At 49.1% G+C, this 20,484-nt stretch overlaps 1 protein-coding gene across 1 annotated transcript; it reads left to right on the top strand.

Moving 5' to 3' along the window:
* Window positions 1-3,683: 3,683 nt before the first annotated feature.
* LOC125759396 (uncharacterized) lies at window positions 3,684-18,234 on the top strand. Its single transcript, XM_049418151.1, is given in 3 exon segments — window positions 3,684-3,785; window positions 14,423-15,287; window positions 17,951-18,234. Coding segments are annotated over 3 exon segments (1,251 nt in total).
* Window positions 18,235-20,484: the final 2,250 nt, after the last annotated feature.

Raw genomic sequence — 20,484 nt, forward strand, 5'->3', positions numbered from 1 at the left:
TCGCGCCGTGTGCCGTTTTCTGCCGCGTTCAGTCGCAAACACACTTTTTCCCCATGCACGGTCGTTTTTTTCAACATTTGCTTCTAGGGAATTCGTCAAATTCTGTCAGCGTGCGGTGGCGGTCGAGAAGCGACGGCGCGCAATGTTTACAGCCGGCCGCTGGAAGCAGCCGGCTGTAAGCTGCCGGAAAAATCGTAGGCACATACGCGGGTGACTCATGGCATCGTTTTTCTCGTTTCCCACGAAATGCCGGCTGCATATCCTCGTGATCGCCGTCGGCAGCCACGGCGTGCCATCTGGACTGCACACAGGGAATATATACATATATAAACGCGTGCACGCGCGTACGAAAAGTAATCAGCACGTTGCGTTGCAAACCACGTTTTGCTCGCGTACTCACTTCACGCGTCGGACGGCACGTATCCAGCGGTTCCGTCGCTCCACTTCGTACGGCTTTCAGGGTAACCAGTAAAACCGCACATTAGGATCCTTACCCCCATTTTTGAGGCAATTAACCTCGCAACAATAACGGCGGCGACCGCGCTTCAGAGCCGTCGCCCGGACCACCTGCTTTCGGCACGGTTTGTTGAAGCAGGGATCGCTCGTCAAACATGTCAGACTCTGCGGGCATAGCGGACAAGTTCCTGCGTACGTTTTAAGCACTTTTTGAGCCTGAAAACTAGGCGCCAAATTAAGTAAAACGCTCAAAGCAACTGAGAACTGCGTAACTCGCCGGTCGGCGTCCATTTTTGACTACCCAAGCAACTTCGGCGCACGCCACCAGGCTCCGCCACAGTACTCAAAACTCCAGCGCGTCAGCCCTATGTCCATTTCAAAGAATACACGGATCTCGTCAACAAGTACCGTGAGGTACTGCGTTGCTGACTTTCTTACGGGCCAGGAACGTGAACGAAACTTCGTAAACAGTGTACTCTATGTGTGCGCGTGTGTGTGTATGTGTGTGTGTTATGTGATTATCAGTGTATATATCGTAATCATCACCCAGCACCTAGTAGCACGTCAGTCGAAGAGCCAGGCTAACATCTCCAGCTTTTCATTAAAACATCTCTCTCTCTGAAAACAAGAAGACGGACGCCGTGTCCTTTCAGAGAAAACAAAAAAAACCGTGGGAGCAGCTCGCGATGGAATTCAATAGCCGACACAATGTGCATCCGCGGCGGCCAAACAACTAAAGAAGCGTTTGCGATATATTAGACGAGGACAAGAAGAAAGGTACATCACAGGACGGGCGCTAACTCCAACAATTTTTATTGAAACAAAAAATAGTTAGCGCCCGTCCTGTCATGTACCTTCCTCGTCTAATATAGCGCTACAATCTTTAAATAAGAATGTATCACCAACTAGCCCCGCAACGTGTTTTATTAGGCGTTTGCGACGCTTGGAGAAATTTTACCAGTACGAGAAAGTCTTTCTGCAATCGAGGCAGATATCCGCTGGACCTCTCGTGACACGGTCGGCTGCGAGACATTGACACGGTCACTGCTCACAAGTTCAAACGTGCCCACTCCATAGAAGCGCAATGCGATGAGCAGCTGCATGAAATGCGGTACAGGGAACGCACGGCTGTCGGTATTTTCCTGCAGAGGCAGCCCAGCGACCAGCTTCTTCACGGCACTTTTGGTAAAGCGGAAGCGACACAAAAATTTGGGCCCGTCGTTGATCTCCATCGGGTTCAGTCGATCCCTGAGAATTCGCCGCAGCGGGGACGCTGTGGCGTTCAATATTTCTTCATAGCGGTCCAAATATAATCAACGAACTGCGCAATGTTGTCCCCCGCCTTGTTGTGTGTCTACAAGGAAGCCTTAAGGTCATAAGCCTTAAAGCCTATGACCTTAAAGAAGCCTTAAGGTCATAGGCTACCTTAACAGAACCTTACTTATGACGGCGATAAGTACGAGGCAAGTTCCGCGCTAAGTACAAGGTTCGTTCTTGAAGCGCGTTAAGGGCGCACTTATGGTTAAGGGTGACATAGGCCCGTATTCACAAACCAACCTTATCCTTACCTTTTGCCCTCCTTACCTTTTCGGCACCTTAACGCGTTTCATAAGCAAACCTTATGCACCAATCCAACATTTCCTTAACGCCGTGAAAAGGTGGCTTTCGATAAAGTAGCCCGGTAGGTACCTTAAGGCGCCGCTTATGCGGCGCGCTGTGGCTGATTACGCAAGAAGCTTTACAATGTCATTAAAAAAAACAGGTGGCGTAGCGATCGGCGTCCATATGTGCAATTATCGCTGCGAGTGTTTGGCAACCATCAAAATTCCATGGAAGACTTGAGCCACTATGTGTTGCTGAGCAGATTCCGCTTGTCGATGCAAGCACTTCATGTCCCCTAGCTTGCCGCTGGAAACGGCCCCCACTACGTCGGTTTTCCCATGGCACTGCTCCTTCAGCTGCTGGTGGCGTTCTGTTTCTACGGCGCAGGTACTTTTCAAATTGTGAATGGTGACTGCCCCGCATTATTAAACGTGTGAAAAAATCAGTCAGGCTACGGCGCGAAAGCCGACGTGTTTCACTGCAGGATGGGATACTTTTTTACCCATTTTCCCCCTCACGTAGCCGCTGCTCGGTCCGCAGCCGCACGTCGCTGCTTTGATCTGCTCCCACTTTCTCGTGTTATCCTTCACTGACACCACGTGCTATCAATATTTTTGGCTACCACAATGCGACGCTTTCAAGTCGATGAGCAGCGCTGGATCTTCAGTGACATTCAATTTTCGCCTTTCTGTCGCACTCAGTAACAAGCGTATATATGGCCCACGCAAAAGCCACACACGCAGACGGACAAAAACCGCTCGCAACTCCACGCGCCTGTCAGTGCCCTCGTAGAAACCAGCGCTTCGTGGGCCGCCGCGTCCGTCTCCTCATGTACCGGCGTGTCTATGCGAGCTGCCGGTTGCAATGACAACGGTAAAACGTTAAAAAAGAAAAGGAGCGCGGCTAGACGAGGCGCGTTCTTACCGAAACTTGCACGGGTATGCGTTCCTGCATTTTTCTGATTGTTTTGAGGAGCATAAAGCATCTTTTTTTCTTGCTAATAAACCAAGAATGAGCCAGTAAAAGTTCATAGCTTCGCTCCCATGCTCTTTCCTTATGACAACAAGGCCGCCTTCCGTGAGGCTGCCTTAAAACCGAATACGGTGAGTTTATGAAACGCACTTTGACCTTTTGTGATCCTTACACTTTTCCCTTCCTTACAAAAGGCGAGCCTTATAGCGTTATGAGAAGGTTGGTTTTTGAATACGGGCCATAATGTCCTTATAAAGGCTCAGATAAAAACATGCGAGTGTGAGCGCCCGAACGACACCGAACGCACGTGGACGCCGTCTGCGTTGACATCAGACATAGCATATGATAAAGAATCACCGTACGTAGCACCCACAGAGCCATGTACGCTCATTCTCTTCGATTATAACGCAAAACGTCCCCACCGATGCAGGCAAACCCCGAAAACAGCATCCAGGAAAGAGGGTAAAGGCACGTTCACACCGAGCGCGGATCCGGAAAGAGGACGCGGATTATCCTCAAAAGCGGAAAATCTGCGGCCGCTTCTCGGGATCGCGCCCGGACCGATTTTCTCCGCGCGGAAAAGTTGGCCGCTTTGGCCGCAGCCAATCAGGGCCCGAGACGACGGAGACGAGTCCGTGCAAATGGCTACCATCATGGGCGAACCGGCTGTGGTGTACTCCGTCGAGCTACTGCTGGACACAATCAAGCTGCACCCGGTGCTGTACGAGAAACAGAACGGACACTCACGCTCTGTAGTACTGAAACCGTGCGAACGAAGGTGACGCAACAAAGCTTTTTCATGACCCATTTTATCGCGCTCTTGTAAGGTCGGCCGAACCCGGTACCGTCGTTGGCGGGGTGTGTTCCCTTGCGCCTTCCGCTTCTCTTGAATAGCAGCTAGAGAAGTGGCAAGTACAGTGGCAACCACATCGTCTTCTTCATCTGAGCTCATCATCTTGCTCCAGCGCGTAGTGGACGGCAGCGCGACAACGTTGACAATGTACAACAACAACAGAAATGCGAGCGCGCGCAGTATCGGCAGTATCGCGCAGCGCCGCAAGGTGGCGGCACGTGCACCGTGGATTCGTCGATTGTTCCTCCCGCGCGGCGGAGCGGGCAAAAAGCAACGCGCTCGGTCTGAACAGCCGCGCGCGCTCGCTGCCTCTCCGCTTCGAAAATCCGCTTGCGTGCTCCGCGTTCGGTGTGAACGCGCCTTAAAAGCTTGCACCACGGTGGCCCCGGCAACGCGCGCGGCCGATATTATATTATCTAGAGCTCTCCACCTTCCCAACGAGGCGTGTCCAATTTAACCGAATGCCGCGCACGTGCTGGAAGGGCCATACTGAATCTGCGCCTCAAACTATCGTCTTTAATAAAGAAAAGCCATTACATTTGTTTAGTACACCGAAGTGTTCTTCACACAGACTTTCTTTTTATTGCGATAGCAATTATATGGACAGTCTCGGCTGGATTTTGCCGTCGCCGTCGCCGCCGTCATGCACCGCATATGTATAAGTATGTATATATATATAAAAGCCCCAAAGAAAATAATTCAGAAAAATGCTTCCGAAGCGCGGAATCGAACCAGGGACCTCCTGCTCCGCAGCGAGTGGCGCTATCCACTACGCCACGAAACGCAGATCCTCCACGTAGCTAACGGCGAGCGTTATATACACAGCCTTTACCGCTGTGTGGACTCAGAGACGGCAGGCGATAATGAGCGTTTCTTAATTACCAGCGAGATGGCGCTAGAAGCGCGACGGGCGGACGGGCACATTTAAGTCGTCGGCGAGCTCGCTCGCTTCTTCTTATATTTGCGCAGGCAGAGCCTTGCCCTTCCACTGTCTGCTCGCGCGGTTTTCTCGTGGTGAGGGGAAGAGTAATGTTTCAAACTGTCGCCGTGATGTCCGCGCTCATGTTACGGAGCGTACGAAAGTCACTCGAGCTCAAGGGACGCCGCTAAACGAACAAACAGAAGATGAGCGCGAACTATCAAGTGTCACAGCTCGACACTTGAAGCACGCTAGTTTCCTTCGCTGCTTCGGCCGCCTTTGCAACAGGAGCGCTGTTCAAACTGAGAGTATCCATTGGCGAGCCTCACTTCGTATAGCATTAATTTCTTGCTATCGCATTCATTGCTTCGCTCTTGCGGCGAAACTGTGACTTTTTTCACGTTTCCGCGAGTGGACGCACGCTGCACCTAGAATATTGCTGCAAATATTATTAGGGCTTAAAGGTGAACATTTGACAGCGTTCTGTCTGGTTGGGAAGAAAATATCATTGAAAAAGTTACACTAACCAACCCCATATTATAAAAGTAAAAAACTTCTTTTACTTTAACAAACCCGACGTTTCGGGTCCAACTCAGACCCTTCCTCAAGGGTGACTGTGGGGCGCCAGAGCGCCAGAGTTTAAAAAGGAAGGAAAGAGCCTTCCCCTCTTTAGGTCGGGGGGTCACGCTTGGTTTGATTGACGTGCCGTAGTCCATTGAAATACACACTCGGCAGCGCACCTGCAGACCGGTTCACGTTGCCAGGTGTCGCCTGAATGTGCCAGGATTCCACAAAAAGTCGTTTGAGGTAATTTGCCTCGAAGTCGACGACGCGAGAGTTGTCAAAGGCGATGCGGTGGTCGTTCACCTCGCTATGCTCAGCTAGTGCACTCCTTTGTCTGTCGAACTTGCGGACGTCGTTTCTGTGTTGTCGCAGCCTCTCTGGGAAGTTCTTCGTTTCCCCCACGTATGAAGCGCCACAATCCGCACAAGGGATAGAATAAATCACTCCTTGCGCTTTTTCCTTGGGCGGTCTGTCTTTTGGGCGCGGGAAGAAGCGGCCGAGTGTGGAAGTTGGCTTGTGCGCAACTTTTATGCCCTGCTCCGACAGAACGCGTGTGAGCGCTCCGCTGGTGCCGTTAACGTAGGGAATGCAGATGCGGACAGGCCTGGGATGCGACGAGTCAGTGTCCTCTTGAAGGGGTCTGCGGGGGCGGGTGTGGCGGCGTGCAACCCTCTCAATGAAAGCTTTGGAGTAGCCGTTCTTTAGAAGGTCAAAAGACAGACCGCCCAAGGAAAAAAGCGCAAGGAGTGATTTATTCGATTCCTTGTGAGATTGTGGCGCTTCATACGTGGGGGAAACGAAGAACTTCCCAGAGAGGCTGCGACAACACAGAAACGACGTCCGCAAGTTCGACAGACAAAGGAGTGCACTAGCTGAGCATAGCGAGGTGAACGACCACCGCATCGCCTTTGACAACTCCCGCGTCGTCGACTTCGAGGCAAATTACCCTAAACGACTTTTTGTGGAATCCTGGCACATTCAGGCGACACCCGGCAACGTGAACCGGTCTGCAGGTGCGCTGCAGAGTGTGTATTTCAATGGACTACGGCACGTCAATCAAACCAACCGTGACCCCCCGACCTAAAGCGAGGAAGGCTCTTTCCTTCCTTTTTAAACTCTGTTGCTCTCTGGCGCCCCACAGTCACCCTGAGGAAGGGTCCGAGTTGGACGTGAAACGTCGGGTTTTTTAAAGTAAAAGAAGTTTTTTACTTTTATAATTCGTTGGTTGGTGTAACTTTTTCAATGATATTAGGGCTTACAGGAAACCACATTTCAAAGCGTCATATTGTGCCTTCAGCAGTGCAGACACAATCTGCAGTCAGCAAACAATCGCCCTTGATAATTTGTGGCATCGCTCAGAGCCTGTACAAAGACGCGCATAGCAGTCTCAACTCGTTGATTGACAGCGTTAGTTCGGCGTCCGCAACAGCTCGGCGAACGCAGGCTGCCAGCCATTAGCAATGGCAGGCTGCGTCCGTAGAGCTGTTGCAGACCGTCAACTAAACCTGGCTATTAACAGGCGCACGTTCCCCGTGTCTGCAGCTCTACACTGCATACGAAGACTAGCCAAATTGGGTGTTTTAAGGGCCACAATCCTCCTGAATACTACCTGCATCTAGACAGTACTCCCTTACGGTGTAATGACGTGGGTGTAATAACGTTCTGCGTCCTCTATTTTACTTCGTTTCAAAATTATGTGGGAAAAAGGAGGTAAATTCACTATCTGACGCCATTTGTCAAATGGAGTTCACGAACAAAAAACTCCCATCTCACGTCTCTGGCATGTTTTTTTATATTTTTTCCGAAGCTTTCTATAGTGCCTTCACTGCTAGCGGGCATGTACGCCGATGTGCGGGGGCGAGGGGGGGGGGCAGTAAAAGATAGAAAGAAATAAAGAAAGAAACTAAAAGGAAAAGCCTGAGAACCCTTGATGTGGCCTATCGGCACCGCACCCACACTCAGTATACGCTTGTGTACAACAAAATGGCTAGAAGCGGTATGCTTCAGAGCACTGAATAAAATCCTGTGCACAGATAGCCCAAAGAAAAAGATATACGCGACGCTCCTCGAGCGGCCCCTTTGAACGGGTTCTGTATGCGTTCCGAGAGGAAGCGAGAAAGCCTTTTGACCTTGGCGGCCCACCGCGGCCCGCCAGCCGCCAGCTCAAGAGCAAGCCAGACGAGGCGCTACCGAAGCGAAGCTTCACGACGCATGCGCGCGCGAAGAAAAAGAAAAGAAAACAAGAAAGAAACGCGAGGGCAGAGTCGTTGAGGTTTCATGCCGAAGCGGAGCCGTCGCGGTATCATATGGCACCTTGGCTGACGCCGCTTCTCAAGTGATCAGCTGTGTCGGCCGTGTGTGCGCGTTTTGTGCCTGCAGCCTCACTATGTTCTCGCCGCTGGATGTGAAATGCGCGGTTTGACGACAGTGCAATATGCCGCACTGCGAGCAGGGGCGGCGCCAGTGGGGGGCACGGGGGGGGCTGGAGCCCCCCAGAATTCTTGCCTGCCCCCCCTTTGCCCCCCCAAGATCGCCGAAAAGCTCACCCAAGGTAGGCGGTATGAAACAAAATGTCAAATTTCTGTCATAATTTGAAGGCAGGTGCATGACAGCAGCGCTGCTTATCCAAAGGACCATCTTGTTTAGGCATGACAGTTTATTGTAGGAAATTTCTTCTCACAAGCGATTGCCCACTCGCCTGTGATAAACAGGCGCCTGAAATACAGTGCGAACAGGCGCAAAAAAAAAAAATGCTCCGACTGATATAGATTTAGAAAGGGTCTACACTTTGCAGTCCGGTCTGCTTGCATGAACCAGCAAGTTCGTGCCTCGGATGCGAGAGCCTCTTTTTGAGGCGCCTTTCCCTCACATACCACTTCTGCAGAGAATAAGCTTCGCCCTGCTAGGCTCGCATAACCGCGAGCGCTGGACAACCCAAGACAGCAAGCATATACCACGGATACACGTGTCGTGCATAAGCGGACCAGAACGCAGACGAAGCAAACAGCGTGGGCTTGAAACCTTAGATGTTCATATACGGAGCCGATTCCAATGCCTTTCCATGCGAACTCCGCTCGGCAACTGGGCAGAGTTGAACCTTGGCCATGCGGAAATCCCAGGCGCATCACTGAAAAGCAGTATAACCGAAGCCAGAACACGGCAAGCGGGATGCGCGTGTCGTCTTTCGGCGGCGCCAATGCGGCACGCCCAATAAACAAAGCGGACAAACTGCCGCGGTGTTAGATTCGTTTGCTCGCTTTTTCTTACACCGTGGGAGTCTTTTTCTTACACCGTACTCGATCGCTAGCAAGCAGTGCTTGTGACGCAGGAGGAAACGCCAGCCCGTCTTGCCGCCACGCCAACGTGCGGTCTACCCTACAGGACATTGGGTTCATTGCCTCAGTATGTCGCAGAAAAGGTCCATTGCCGACTTTTTTTTCGACCTCGAGCAAGCGGGCCAAGCAAAAAGGCGTCCCCCCCCCCCCCCCCCCCGAGCTTTCTGCTTTAACAACCGAAGAATCGCGGACGCTCCAAGAACAAGAAAATTCTGCTCAGTGCTCCGTTTCGATTCCACTTAAAGAGACTGTGTGTAGCACCGCTTCTGACGACGCTTGCCCGTCCTCGCCGATGCATATGGACAGCGAATGTGACGAGCTTTCCGCATCGTGGGCAGCAAGGAATGAACCTGATTCTGCGACCGAATTCACCGCCTCTGTAGATGCCGACCACGCAGGCCAGTTGGACATTTCGAAATTCAAGGCAGAGCAACCCACACAGCCAATACTGAACCCATTTCCATCTAAGAAGTACGGCAAATTGAGCAGGAGCTTCAACTCGGACTGGTATCGCCTATTTCCTTGGTTGGAGTACAGCGCGCGGGCTGACGCAGCTTTCTGTTACCCTTGCAGATTGTTTTCAACTGGCGCCAATGAGAAATCTGCATTTGTCAATGGTAGCGGCTTGGGCTAGTTGGTAGGTCATGACAATTATTATAGCGCAAAGCAAGACGAAGACAAAAAGGTTCACAAAGACGAGCGCTAACTTCCAACTGGGTTTATTGTGCAGAACACGAAAATATATAGGTGGCAGAACCACGTGACAGAATATGAACAATGCAAAGAATACCAAAGACATACAAAGAAACCAAGGAAACATCAAGGAAAAGCAAAAAACAAGAAAACAAAAAACTATCACTAGTTGCGCGCGCCGACACTTTCCAGAAACCTTAATTCCTTCTCTGAGAGAGACAAGGAAGGTTTGCTCACGCATAAGTCTTGCTCACGTGCCATCTGCGCAGCCTCGACGATGATTCGGGTACGGTCATCTCTGTGTTTATACAGCGTCACTGTGTCTTGGAAAAGAGGCGCACAGTTGCAAGCAGTACAATGCTGTGCGAGGAACCCATCTTTCCCGTTTCTAACATTATTAGCATGTTCCCTTAGTCGGTCGTTTAGACACCTTCCGGTCTGTCCGACATAACATGCACCACAGGAAAGGGGAACCCTATACACAACTTCCCGCGAGCATTGCACATACCTAGTCCTATGTTTAATGTTACATTCAGCAGATGGCTGCTTCTTGAGGGGACTTGTTGTTTTAGCGAGACTTATTAATTTGCACGGTGCAGAAAATAGCACTCGAACGCCGGCTCGTTTCGCGATTTTCTTGAGTCTGTGAGATATACAGTGTCTGTACGGAACGACGGCTATCTTTTCACACTCTTTTGCTATGTTGCCCGGAGCTTGTCCTTTCTTCTGCCTTACTAGTCCGGAAGATGGACTCTGCGACAGACGCGATGAACGCCTCTGGAAATCCTGAAGCCATAAGTCGGGACACTTGAGCTTTGAAACTCTCATAAATACTGTGGTGGCACGACCTGTTCAAAGCATTCACAAGGCAGGTACGTGCTATGCCTCGCTTCACTAGCTTGCTGTGGGCGGAAGAAAATGGAAGCAATGGTTTCTGCGCACGTGGTTCGTAACGCCAACAAATATGATGTGCACTATAAAACAGCCTTAAGTCTAAAAATCTTAAACTGTCATTCTCGGGCATCTCGTGTGTCAGCAAAAGAGGCTTGAAACAATCTTCAAACATGCTTAGCGTTTGGGCGGACCAGCGAGTGGAACATGGAAGAATTACACTTCAGAACAACCAAAAAGTCATCCACGTATCTAAACACTTTGATGACATGCGTACCTTCTAGCTTTTTGAGCAGTAAAGTGCCCATTTTAGCCAACAGCAAATCGCTCAGTAAAGGGGCTATGCACGAGCTGATTGAAACCCCTTTTTTCTGCAGATAAATGCAATCGTTCATTCGACAAACGTGGAGGTAAGGTACATCAAAACAAGGTCAAGGAAATCGCGTGCACTGATACCCGTTTTTAATTGGAAATTCAATTCGCCAAAGGCATCTATATTATCCCTTATACACTCTAATAATTCATCGTGAGGCAGTGAGTAATATAGATCTTTTACGTCTATTGAAAAAAAGTGCACATCAGTTTGATTTGACTGTTTAAAAAATTCAATCAATGGCTGCGAGTTCTGGATTAGGAATGGGTCATCAATTGTTAGACACTTCAGATGGTCCTGAATAAACAAGCCAAGTTGTTTTTGCCACGTTTCTCTTTCCGATACAATGACTCGGAAGGGCATGTTCACTTTATGCGTTTTTGCGGAAAAGAACATACTGAGCCCATTTTTCTCGCTTTTACTAATTCGCTGTGCTAAGTTCTGTAACTCAAGCTTGCGACACATTTCCCTCGCTTGCGTCTTCACTTTATCTAGACGAATGTCAGTACAGCAATTAAAAACGAAGCTTATAGCTGTGACTGCCTTTTCTAGGTACAGGGCGTTAGGGAGAACGGCAAAACCACCCTCCTTATCCGAGGGCACGACACAAAGTTCATTGTCTCTCAGAAATGTTGCCGTCTTTCTGAACGGAAGGCTGGTACTGGGATGCTTACCCCGTAGGAGCACATCGACGCCTTCCGAGATGCATCTGTCCGAATCCTCTGACGAGGCGCGGCTGGCAACAGAGCGCACCATGGAAAGAAGCTCTGGAGGGGATCCCTTTCGGTCGACGGCGAACTTCGGGCCTAATGCGAGAGTATTATGCGCATAGTTCGGAAGAACGACATCACTGCATGTGTGAACCAAACCCGCACGTCGGGACTTGGGTGGGCACTGAGCACGAAGGCTAGGTAGCTGTCATGACCACAGTTTGTCTGCAGTGTGTTCGATTCGGTCGCAGTACTCTCTCCATCTTCGTTTCTTCACCCCCAGTTGAAGATCCGTTTGTTGAAGCTGGACGAACAGGGCGTCACGGTGCGTGCGTTCTTGTCGGTGCCATTCAGACTTCAGAATTTTGCACACCCTCACACCATGACCGATAGAAGGGTGGTAACCACCCTGTTCGTCCAGCTTCGAGGGAAATGTGTTGCGAGGGAAATGTGTCGCAAGCTTGAGTTACAGAACTTAGCACAGCGAATTAGTAAAAGCGAGAAAAATGGGCTCAGTATGTTCTTTTCCGCAAAAACGCATAAAGTGAACATGCCCTTCCGAGTCATTGTATCGGAAAGAGAAACGTGGCAAAAACAACTTGGCTTGTTTATTCAGGACCATCTGAAGTGTCTAACAATTGATGACCCATTCCTAATCCAGAACTCGCAGCCATTGATTGAATTTTTTAAACAGTCAAATCAAACTGATGTGCACTTTTTCTCAATAGACGTAAAAGATCTATATTACTCACTGCCTCACGATGAATTATTAGAATGTATAAGGGATAATATAGATGCCTTTGGCGAATTGAATTTCCAATTAAAAACGGGTATCAGTGCACGCGATTTCCTTGACCTTGTTTTGATGTACCTTACCTCCACGTTTGTCGAATGGAACGATTGCATTTATCTGCAGAAAAAAGGGGTTTCAATCGGCTCGTGCATAGCACCTTTACTGAGCGATTTGCTGTTGGCTAAAATGGGCACTTTACTGCTCAAAAAGCTAGAAGGTACGCATGTCATCAAAGTGTTTAGATACGTGGATGACTTTTCGGTTGTTCTGAAGTGTAATTCTTCCATGTTCCACTCGCTGGTCCGCCCAAACGCTAAGCATGTTTGAAGATTGTTTCAAGCCTCTTTTGCTGACACACGAGATGCCCGAGAATGACAGTTTAAGATTTTTAGACTTAAGGCTGTTTTATAGTGCACATCATATTTGTTGGCGTTACGAACCACGTGCGCAGAAACCATTGCTTCCATTTTCTTCCGCCCACAGCAAGCTAGTGAAGCGAGGCATAGCACGTACCTGCCTTGTGAATGCTTTGAACAGGTCGTGCCACCACAGTATTTATGAGAGTTTCAAAGCTCAAGTGTCCCGACTTATGGCTTCAGGATTTCCAGAGGCGTTCATCGCGTCTGTCGCAGAGTCCATCTTCCGGACTAGTAAGGCAGAAGAAAGGACAAGCTCCGGGCAACATAGCAAAAGAGTGTGAAAAGATAGCCGTCGTTCCGTACAGACACTGTATATCTCACAGACTCAAGAAAATCGCGAAACGAGCCGGCGTTCGAGTGCTATTTTCTGCACCGTGCAAATTAATAAGTCTCGCTAAAACAACAAGTCCCCTCAAGAAGCAGCCATCTGCTGAATGTAGCATTAAACATAGGAGTAGGTATGTGCAATGCTCGCGGGAAGTTGTGTATAGGGTTCCCCTTTCCTGTGGTGCATGTTATGTCGGACAGACCGGAAGGTGTCTAAACGACCGACTAAGGGAACATGCTAATAATGTTAGAAACGGGAAAGATGGGTTCCTCGCACAGCATTGTACTGCTTGCAACTGTGCGCCTCTTTTCGAAGACACAGTGATGCTGTATAAACACAGAGATGACCGTACCCGAATCATCGTCGAGGCTGCGCAGATGGCACGTGAGCAAGACTTATGCGCGAGCAAACCTTCCTTGTCTCTCTCAGAGAAGGAATTAAGGTTTCGGGAAAGTGTCGGCGCGCGCAACTAGTGATAGTTTTTTGTTTTCTTGTTTTTTGCTTTTCCTTGATGTTTCCTTGGTTTCTTTGTATGTCTTTGGTATTCTTTGCATTGCTCATATTCTGTCACGTGGTTCTGCCACCTATGTATTTTCGTGTTCTGCACAATAAACCCAGTTGGAAGTTAGCGTTCGTCTTTGTGAACCTTGTTGTCTTCGTCTTGCTTTGCGCTATCATAATTGTCATGTCAATGGTGGATACAGTAATTGGGAAAAAGCCCTAGAAAAAGACGCTGGTTTCAGAAAGCACGAAAACTCACTCGCGCATAAGACTTGCCAGGCATCGTGGGTTTCCTACACGCAGATGAAGTCGGGAGGGCAAAGCAAGTCAGTTGCATCACATCTCAGCGATGCGTACTCCAGGGAGGTGCAGGAAAATCGCCTCTATATAGCAAGAGTTGCAGATATATTGCGATTTACTGCCGTTCAAGGAATCGCTCAGAGGGGCCACGATGAAGGTGCCACAAGTGAAAACAAGGGAAACTTCGTTGAGCTCTTGAACTTGTTTGCTAAATATGGCGAAATTGTAGCAAAGAAATTGAAGGGTGGAGCAGCGAACGCGAAGTATGTTCATCATTCGATAGAAGACCAGATTCTCGAAATTCTCAGCCACATCACATTAACAAGTATAAAGGAAGAGATAAAAAGCTCCCAGTGCTTCGCACTTATCGTCGATGAAACCAAGGACCTAAGCAAGACGGAACAGGTATCACTTGTAGTAAGGTACTACGTCAGTAGAACTGTCTTTGAGCGGTTCCTTGGATTCCGCAACGCTGAGCAATTGGATGCAAGGTCGCTCCTGAGCTACGTAAAGGAAACGTTGAATCGCTGCGGCATTGATGCTCAGCTTTGCATTGCTCAAACATATGATGGTGCGAGTGTCATGAGCGGTACCTCAAGGGGTGTCCAGGCGCTGTTTAGGCAGGAAGTGCCGCAGGCAGTGTATGTACATTGCATGAACCACCGCCTCAATCTTGTCATCGTGGATGTCTGCAAGGCGATAAAACCGGTTAGGGATTTTTTTTCTCTCTTTTGGAATGCCTCTATGTCTTCCTAAGTGGATCTGCCGTTCACTCCATGTACGTAGATGTGCAAAAAAGGTTGTCTTTGTCAGTGACAGAGCTGCAGCGTCTCAGCGATACACGATGGGCCTGCCAGATAGCGGCTTGCAGAGCTGCAATGAAAAGCTTTCCTGCAATCCTTGTATGTCTCGCCGAAGTCATCGCTACAAACAGCAGGCGGGCAACGGAAGCTAGGGGTCTGCTTGAGCAAATGAACTTCTCGTTTCTCTTCCATTTAAGCCTATTTACCAAGGTACTTAGCCGCCTTAAGGTTCTTTCGCACCTATTGCAATGTAGAGACTGCAATCTTAGTCAGGCATGCATCATGGCACGCACAGTCATTGACGAGTTCTCCGAAATGAGAAATTCGCAGAGCGCATTTGACACTGTGTGGGCGCAAACCTGCAGTATTTCTGAGAAGAACCGGGTGCCCCAAAGGGAAAAGCAGAGAACGAAGCGTCTTCCGCTCCATTTGGAGCAGTTTGTATTGAGTGAAGGACGGCCCGTTGAAGAAGAGTCTCCAGATTCAAAGGAAACATTCAGAGTCAAAGTTTTTCTACCCGTTTTGGACCACCTCATTGCGGAACTGACTGGGCGGTTTACGGAGAATAATGATGTACTCTGCGGAGTCAGCGCCCTCCACCCCCAGAGTGAGAATTTTATGGACATCTCCTTACTCAAGCCTTTCGCTGAGCACTATGCATGCGACATCGACAGTGTTGAAGTCGAGTGCAAGTTGGTAATAAAACTTCTTCAGCGCATCGAAGCCGAAAGGAAGTGCAAGATAGAAACATTGATGCTATAGATCTAGAGACCTGGTATGGTGGCGCCACTGCTCCAGCCCTCTGTTGGGCGAGCGGTGCACTCTTAGGTTGGGAGAATACGTGCGCGCCCGAGCGCGCCTACATGTTTCAGCGCGGCAGTGGCGGTTGCGGCGGCAGCGTTTCTTTTAGAACAGCAATCTTTGTTCGCCTTTTTGTGCATAAGTACACCGTGCTGACTCACGCTGACTTGTGTTTCACGTATCCGTGGAAAGGCAGCCTGTCAAAAGATATCATAGCGCTAGCAGGCACGGACGAGAAAGACACAACGGGACGTCCCGGCGCGATGGTGGAAGCGCTAGCGGACACGGACGTCCCGTTGTGACTGCTAGCGCTTCAACCATCTAGTCCAAAAAACCACTTTCTTAAAGCCGGCCTCTCCGCGACTCTGGACGGCATTCAACTAAGTCCCCCCCCCCCTTTTTTTAACGAACATTTGTGGCCCTACTGAGAACGAGTAAGAAAAACGACAGGATAAAGGATAGGATCTCTCGTTTATCTCCCTCGTCCTGAGTTACGCCACAAATATTTCTATGCACCAACTCGCTGAACGTACCCGTTCAGCGAGTTGGTGTCACCCGAGAAAGGCAAGAGACGTCTTCATCCCGCTCACTGCTGAAAACCAAGCTATGAGCACACCCTTCCGCAGAGAGAAAAAAAAAACGCAGCTGCGTGCAGCAGTAACGAGAAAAATGCCAGGCCTGCGCGGCAAGCGCAGCACAGTCACAGCGAAAGCTGGAAGAGCGGCATTTCTAGAGCCCGTTGTAAACTCTCTTGGGGCTACTAATACAAGTACACTTGCAAGGTCCCCACTACGCCATAAATCACAATATTTGTGAAATTGGGAAGCACCTACAACGCCATTATTCTTCATTTTTCGCAGAAGCGAGGTTCCAGCTACACATATGTAAGGCATTGTGTGCACTTTGTTTACGTGACGACTGATGACGATGAAGAATTGTGGCTCAGCACTTTGTAATGGGTTGGAAGCTTTAAACGGCTCACCAGTTACGTAATTCGCATTGTGTGACGCCCGGTCGCTATTTAACTCTCCCACCATGGAATATAACATACATTGACGTGAGAAAGAGAGACAGAGAGAGGGGGGAAGAACTTTGTTGAGACCCTGAGGAAATGGATGATGCGCTCATGGGTTTCCTTGGCAACCAATGCAAGTGCACTTGCGAGGAACCCATTACGCTATAAATCATAATTTCTGTGAAGTAGGGCAACAGCCACTATGCCATTTTTCGTCATTCAGCGGAGAGCCGTGGTACCCGCTTAAACATGTAAGGCTTCATGCGCACTTTGTTGATGTTGTGCCTGATGACGACGAAGAATTATTGCAGAGCCCCTTGTAGTGGGTTGGAAGCATCCAACAGCCCACTCGTCGCGCAATTCGCATTGTGTGACGCCTGGTTACAGAATTCGCGTTGTGCGGTGCGTGGTTGTTATTTCACTCTTCTACCACACTAAGTTACATATGTTAATGTGGTTCCTTCTGGACATGAGGCCTGTATAGCGTCGTTTTGCAAGGCAGTTCCAAGCACCGGCATGGCTCTGAGGTACAACACTGGGCTCCCACGCAGAGGGCCCAGGTTCGAACCCCCGTTCCATCCAGGAAATTTTTTCTTATTTCGTTTTTTTTCTTACTTCGAGCGATAGTGGTTACGGACACCGGCGGCGGCGGCGGCGGCGGCGGACAACTACGCCACCAAAAACGGCCGTTGAAATGATCTCATAACAGCTTTCGCTGTAACAATTAGTGCTGCTACGTCCCTTTGAAACCGCACTAGGAGCCCATCGGACCACACACACCATTTCGGGCCGTGCGAAGCGCCATGAATCTCTTGTTGGGTGTCGTCTGCTAGAAGAGCGCGTCGACGGCTCTTGCGTAAGCATGACTGCGAGAAGGAACCATCGTGTGTTGTTCTGCGGTTGTCGTAGGATTGAAGATGTGGACAGGTGCTTCAATGAGTTGTTTGTCGCTTTGCTCGAAGTTGTACGCGAGTGGTACACGTTGTGCGGCATGAAAGAAGAAATTCCTGAACGCGACGGAGACTTCCCACATCGTCAAGGAGCGCATAGTGCAAATGAAAATCGTGGACTACGACGTACGAGTGGCGATGAGCTTATTATTATTTTTTTGTTTCTCTCCAGGGACGTTGCAAATGCGTGTCTGTTTCCGCACTGACTGCCAGTGCTCGCCGTTCGGGCAGACACGACGAGATCACGCGTCAGAGCGAAATACGCTGGCGTTTTCTAGACGGCATGCAGCCTGCTCCTTCTTTATTTCTCTCTGTCCTGCTATGTCTGTGTACACAAATCAAAGAAATAATAACAGTTGAATGAAAGTGGGATCATTTATGGACGAAGTTCGACGAGTTGTTTACACGCCGCTCAGCTCTGGTGGAAAGTTAACTTCTTTTATTTTCGTGTAATTTCTGTGGGAACCGGCAGAAATCTACAGGCGGTCGTTTGCCAACGGTGTTCCTGCAGCTGTTGTGACAGCCATGCACGCAGCAGTAAGAGAAAATGCCGGACTTTAGCGACGCGCTTACCGTCCCGGCGCGCCCCCGAGCAACCGGCTCCCATCCTAACTTTTCCGCTGCGTACGGTAGGGGGCGCTGTCACCTCGGCTTGAAACAGCAATGCACGAGGCCTATTGGTGACTGTCTTGGGAGAGTATAAGCTAGCCTTCCACGAACTGCACAAGCTAGGTGTTATTGCTGTGACGATACAGGCATCGTCATCATCTTGCGAGCGCACATTTTCATGCCTTCGAAGACTGAAGACTTATCTTCGCAGCAGGATGACCAACAACCGTCTGAGCGACCTATCTGTGCTTGCGGTCGAGCGATCTCTTTCCAATAAGATAGATCTTCAGCGTGTTGTTTACATGTTCGATGCTGCGCACAGTAATCGACGTATACGTCTACACTAATATGCTGGCATAATGAAACCCTATTGTTCCTTTGCAGTGCATTCGTGGGAAAATTGTTCGGGCACGAGCACATAGGAGTGAAACCTATACCGGTATCAGAACACCCGCTTCACCATAGAATAATCCCCGCCGTGGTTTGTGGTGTGCTGTCACAGCGCAGGCATTAGAACCTGTGGTAGCGACGAAATCTTCGAGGACTTTCTTGGTATTTGTCCCCGCTTTGAAACAAACTGCAAAGGGTGCTGTCCGAGGCTGCTTCGATGGCCTAGCTTGTCTGATGAACAGTGTATAGTCGGAGAGCTGACATTTGCGTTTGCGAAAGCTGGTGTACTGTATAGCCAGATGTGAAATGACTGACATGCCTATGGTGATCTAGTTTTGTAAATATATCCTCTCTTTATTTTTGTTATTCTTTTGCTACATAGCTTTTTGTTATTCTTTTCCCATTTCCAACGCTTTGCACGACCAAGCGGCGCAAGAAGGGTGTTTTAACGTTTTATTGCGATAGCAATTATATGGACAGTCTCGGCTGGATTTTGCCGTCGCCGTCGCCGCCGTCATGCACCGTATATGTATAAGTATGTATATATATATATAAAAGCCCCAAAGAAAAATAAGTCAGAAAAATGCTTCCGAAGCGCGGAATCGAACCAGGGACCTCTTCCTCCGCAGCGAGTGGCGCTAGCCACTACGCCACGAAACGCAGATCCTCCACGTAGGTAACGGCGAGCGTTATATACGCACCCTTTACCGCCGGACGGACTCAGAGACGGCTGCGCTTATAGGCGTTTCTTCATTACCAGCGAGATGGCGTTAGGAGCGGGACAGGCGCATTTAAAAGTCGTCGGCGAGCTCGCTCGCTTCTTCTTATACTTGCGCAGGAAGAACCTTGCCCTTCCGCTGTCTGCTCGCGCGGTTTTCTTGTGCTGAGGGGAAGAGGGATGTTTCACGCTTTCACCGTGATGTCCGCGCTCATGTTACGGAGCGTACGGAAGCCACTCGAGCTCAAGGGACGCCGCTAAACGAACAAACAGAAGATGAGCGCGAACTATCATGTGTCACAGCTCGACACTTGAAGCACGCTAGTTTCCTTCGCTGCTTCGGCTGCCTTTGCAACAGGAGCGCTGTTCAAACTGAGTGTATCCATTGGCGAGCCTCACTTCATATAGCATTAGTTTCTTGCTATCGCATTCATTGCTTCGGCCTTGCGGCGAAACTGTGACTTTTTTTTTGTTATCTAGCGCGTATTTAGGAAACTTGGAATTGATATGAACCTTACTTAGTGGTGTTAGTTATCTCTGATGCTGTGAGATTACTCTTTAGAAACTATATAGTGATGTAAGGTTAACTGGTGTTATTTTATTGCTGCTGGTTACCTGCTTTATTTTCTTTATTTGGTACTGCTTTTTGTGTATGCGCTGTTCGATGCAGTATATAAATTTTCATTCTATTAGCAGAATCACTGCTGTGCAAACATGCTAAATATTAATTTTTATCTTACTGCGTTGCTCGAATATCTTATTTACACTGACGTGTTTAGAACGTGGGCCTTCAGCCTAGTCAAGCTGCTGTTAACATTTCAGCCACCGAGCAATTGTATCCTATTGTGTTCTCGAAGATTGTAGTGAATGTACATAAATAAATGTTACATTTTGCTTTTCACATCCTTTGATTGGTAGCTGACGCAAAACACAGTGAAGGGGAACAGCGCAGGTACCGACGGCTAACAGGCACAAGACAAACGCAGCACTGAGTTTCAACAAAATGGATATTTCGCTTGTGCACAGCTGTACGTAATTTGGCGAGTGCCTCGATGATTTATCTTGTAAGAGTTGACTCAGACCGAGAAAAAAACTTGCAGATAATATTTTATCTCGATGTGAGCCAACTCCTCAAGTCATCAGATGATGTAAGCTTACATGTAAATCATCGAGGCAGCCGCTGTCTGGATGACTGGTGGGAGAAATTGCAATGAACAGAACCGTTGGGACTGAGCAATGACTGGCATCTATTGATCATGCGCGGCCTCGATATCTATTACGTTGCACTTACCTAAGCAGAACACCGTATATGTTTATTGGAGCCTTGAGCGACTGAAGGAAGCGTATGTGCCATCTAACGAGATTTTATATCTCGGACATTGCAATCTAATAAGTGAGGCGTTTATAAAACAGGAGAGGAAAGAGGAAGGGAGTAAAACATAGTGAAAACACAGCGCATAAGTTCCCCACCTCCCTGGCCCCTCCCCCG

This window comes from Rhipicephalus sanguineus, chromosome 1 (genome assembly GCF_013339695.2).
Source record: "Rhipicephalus sanguineus isolate Rsan-2018 chromosome 1, BIME_Rsan_1.4, whole genome shotgun sequence".
Lineage (NCBI taxonomy): Eukaryota > Metazoa > Arthropoda > Arachnida > Ixodida > Ixodidae > Rhipicephalus > Rhipicephalus sanguineus.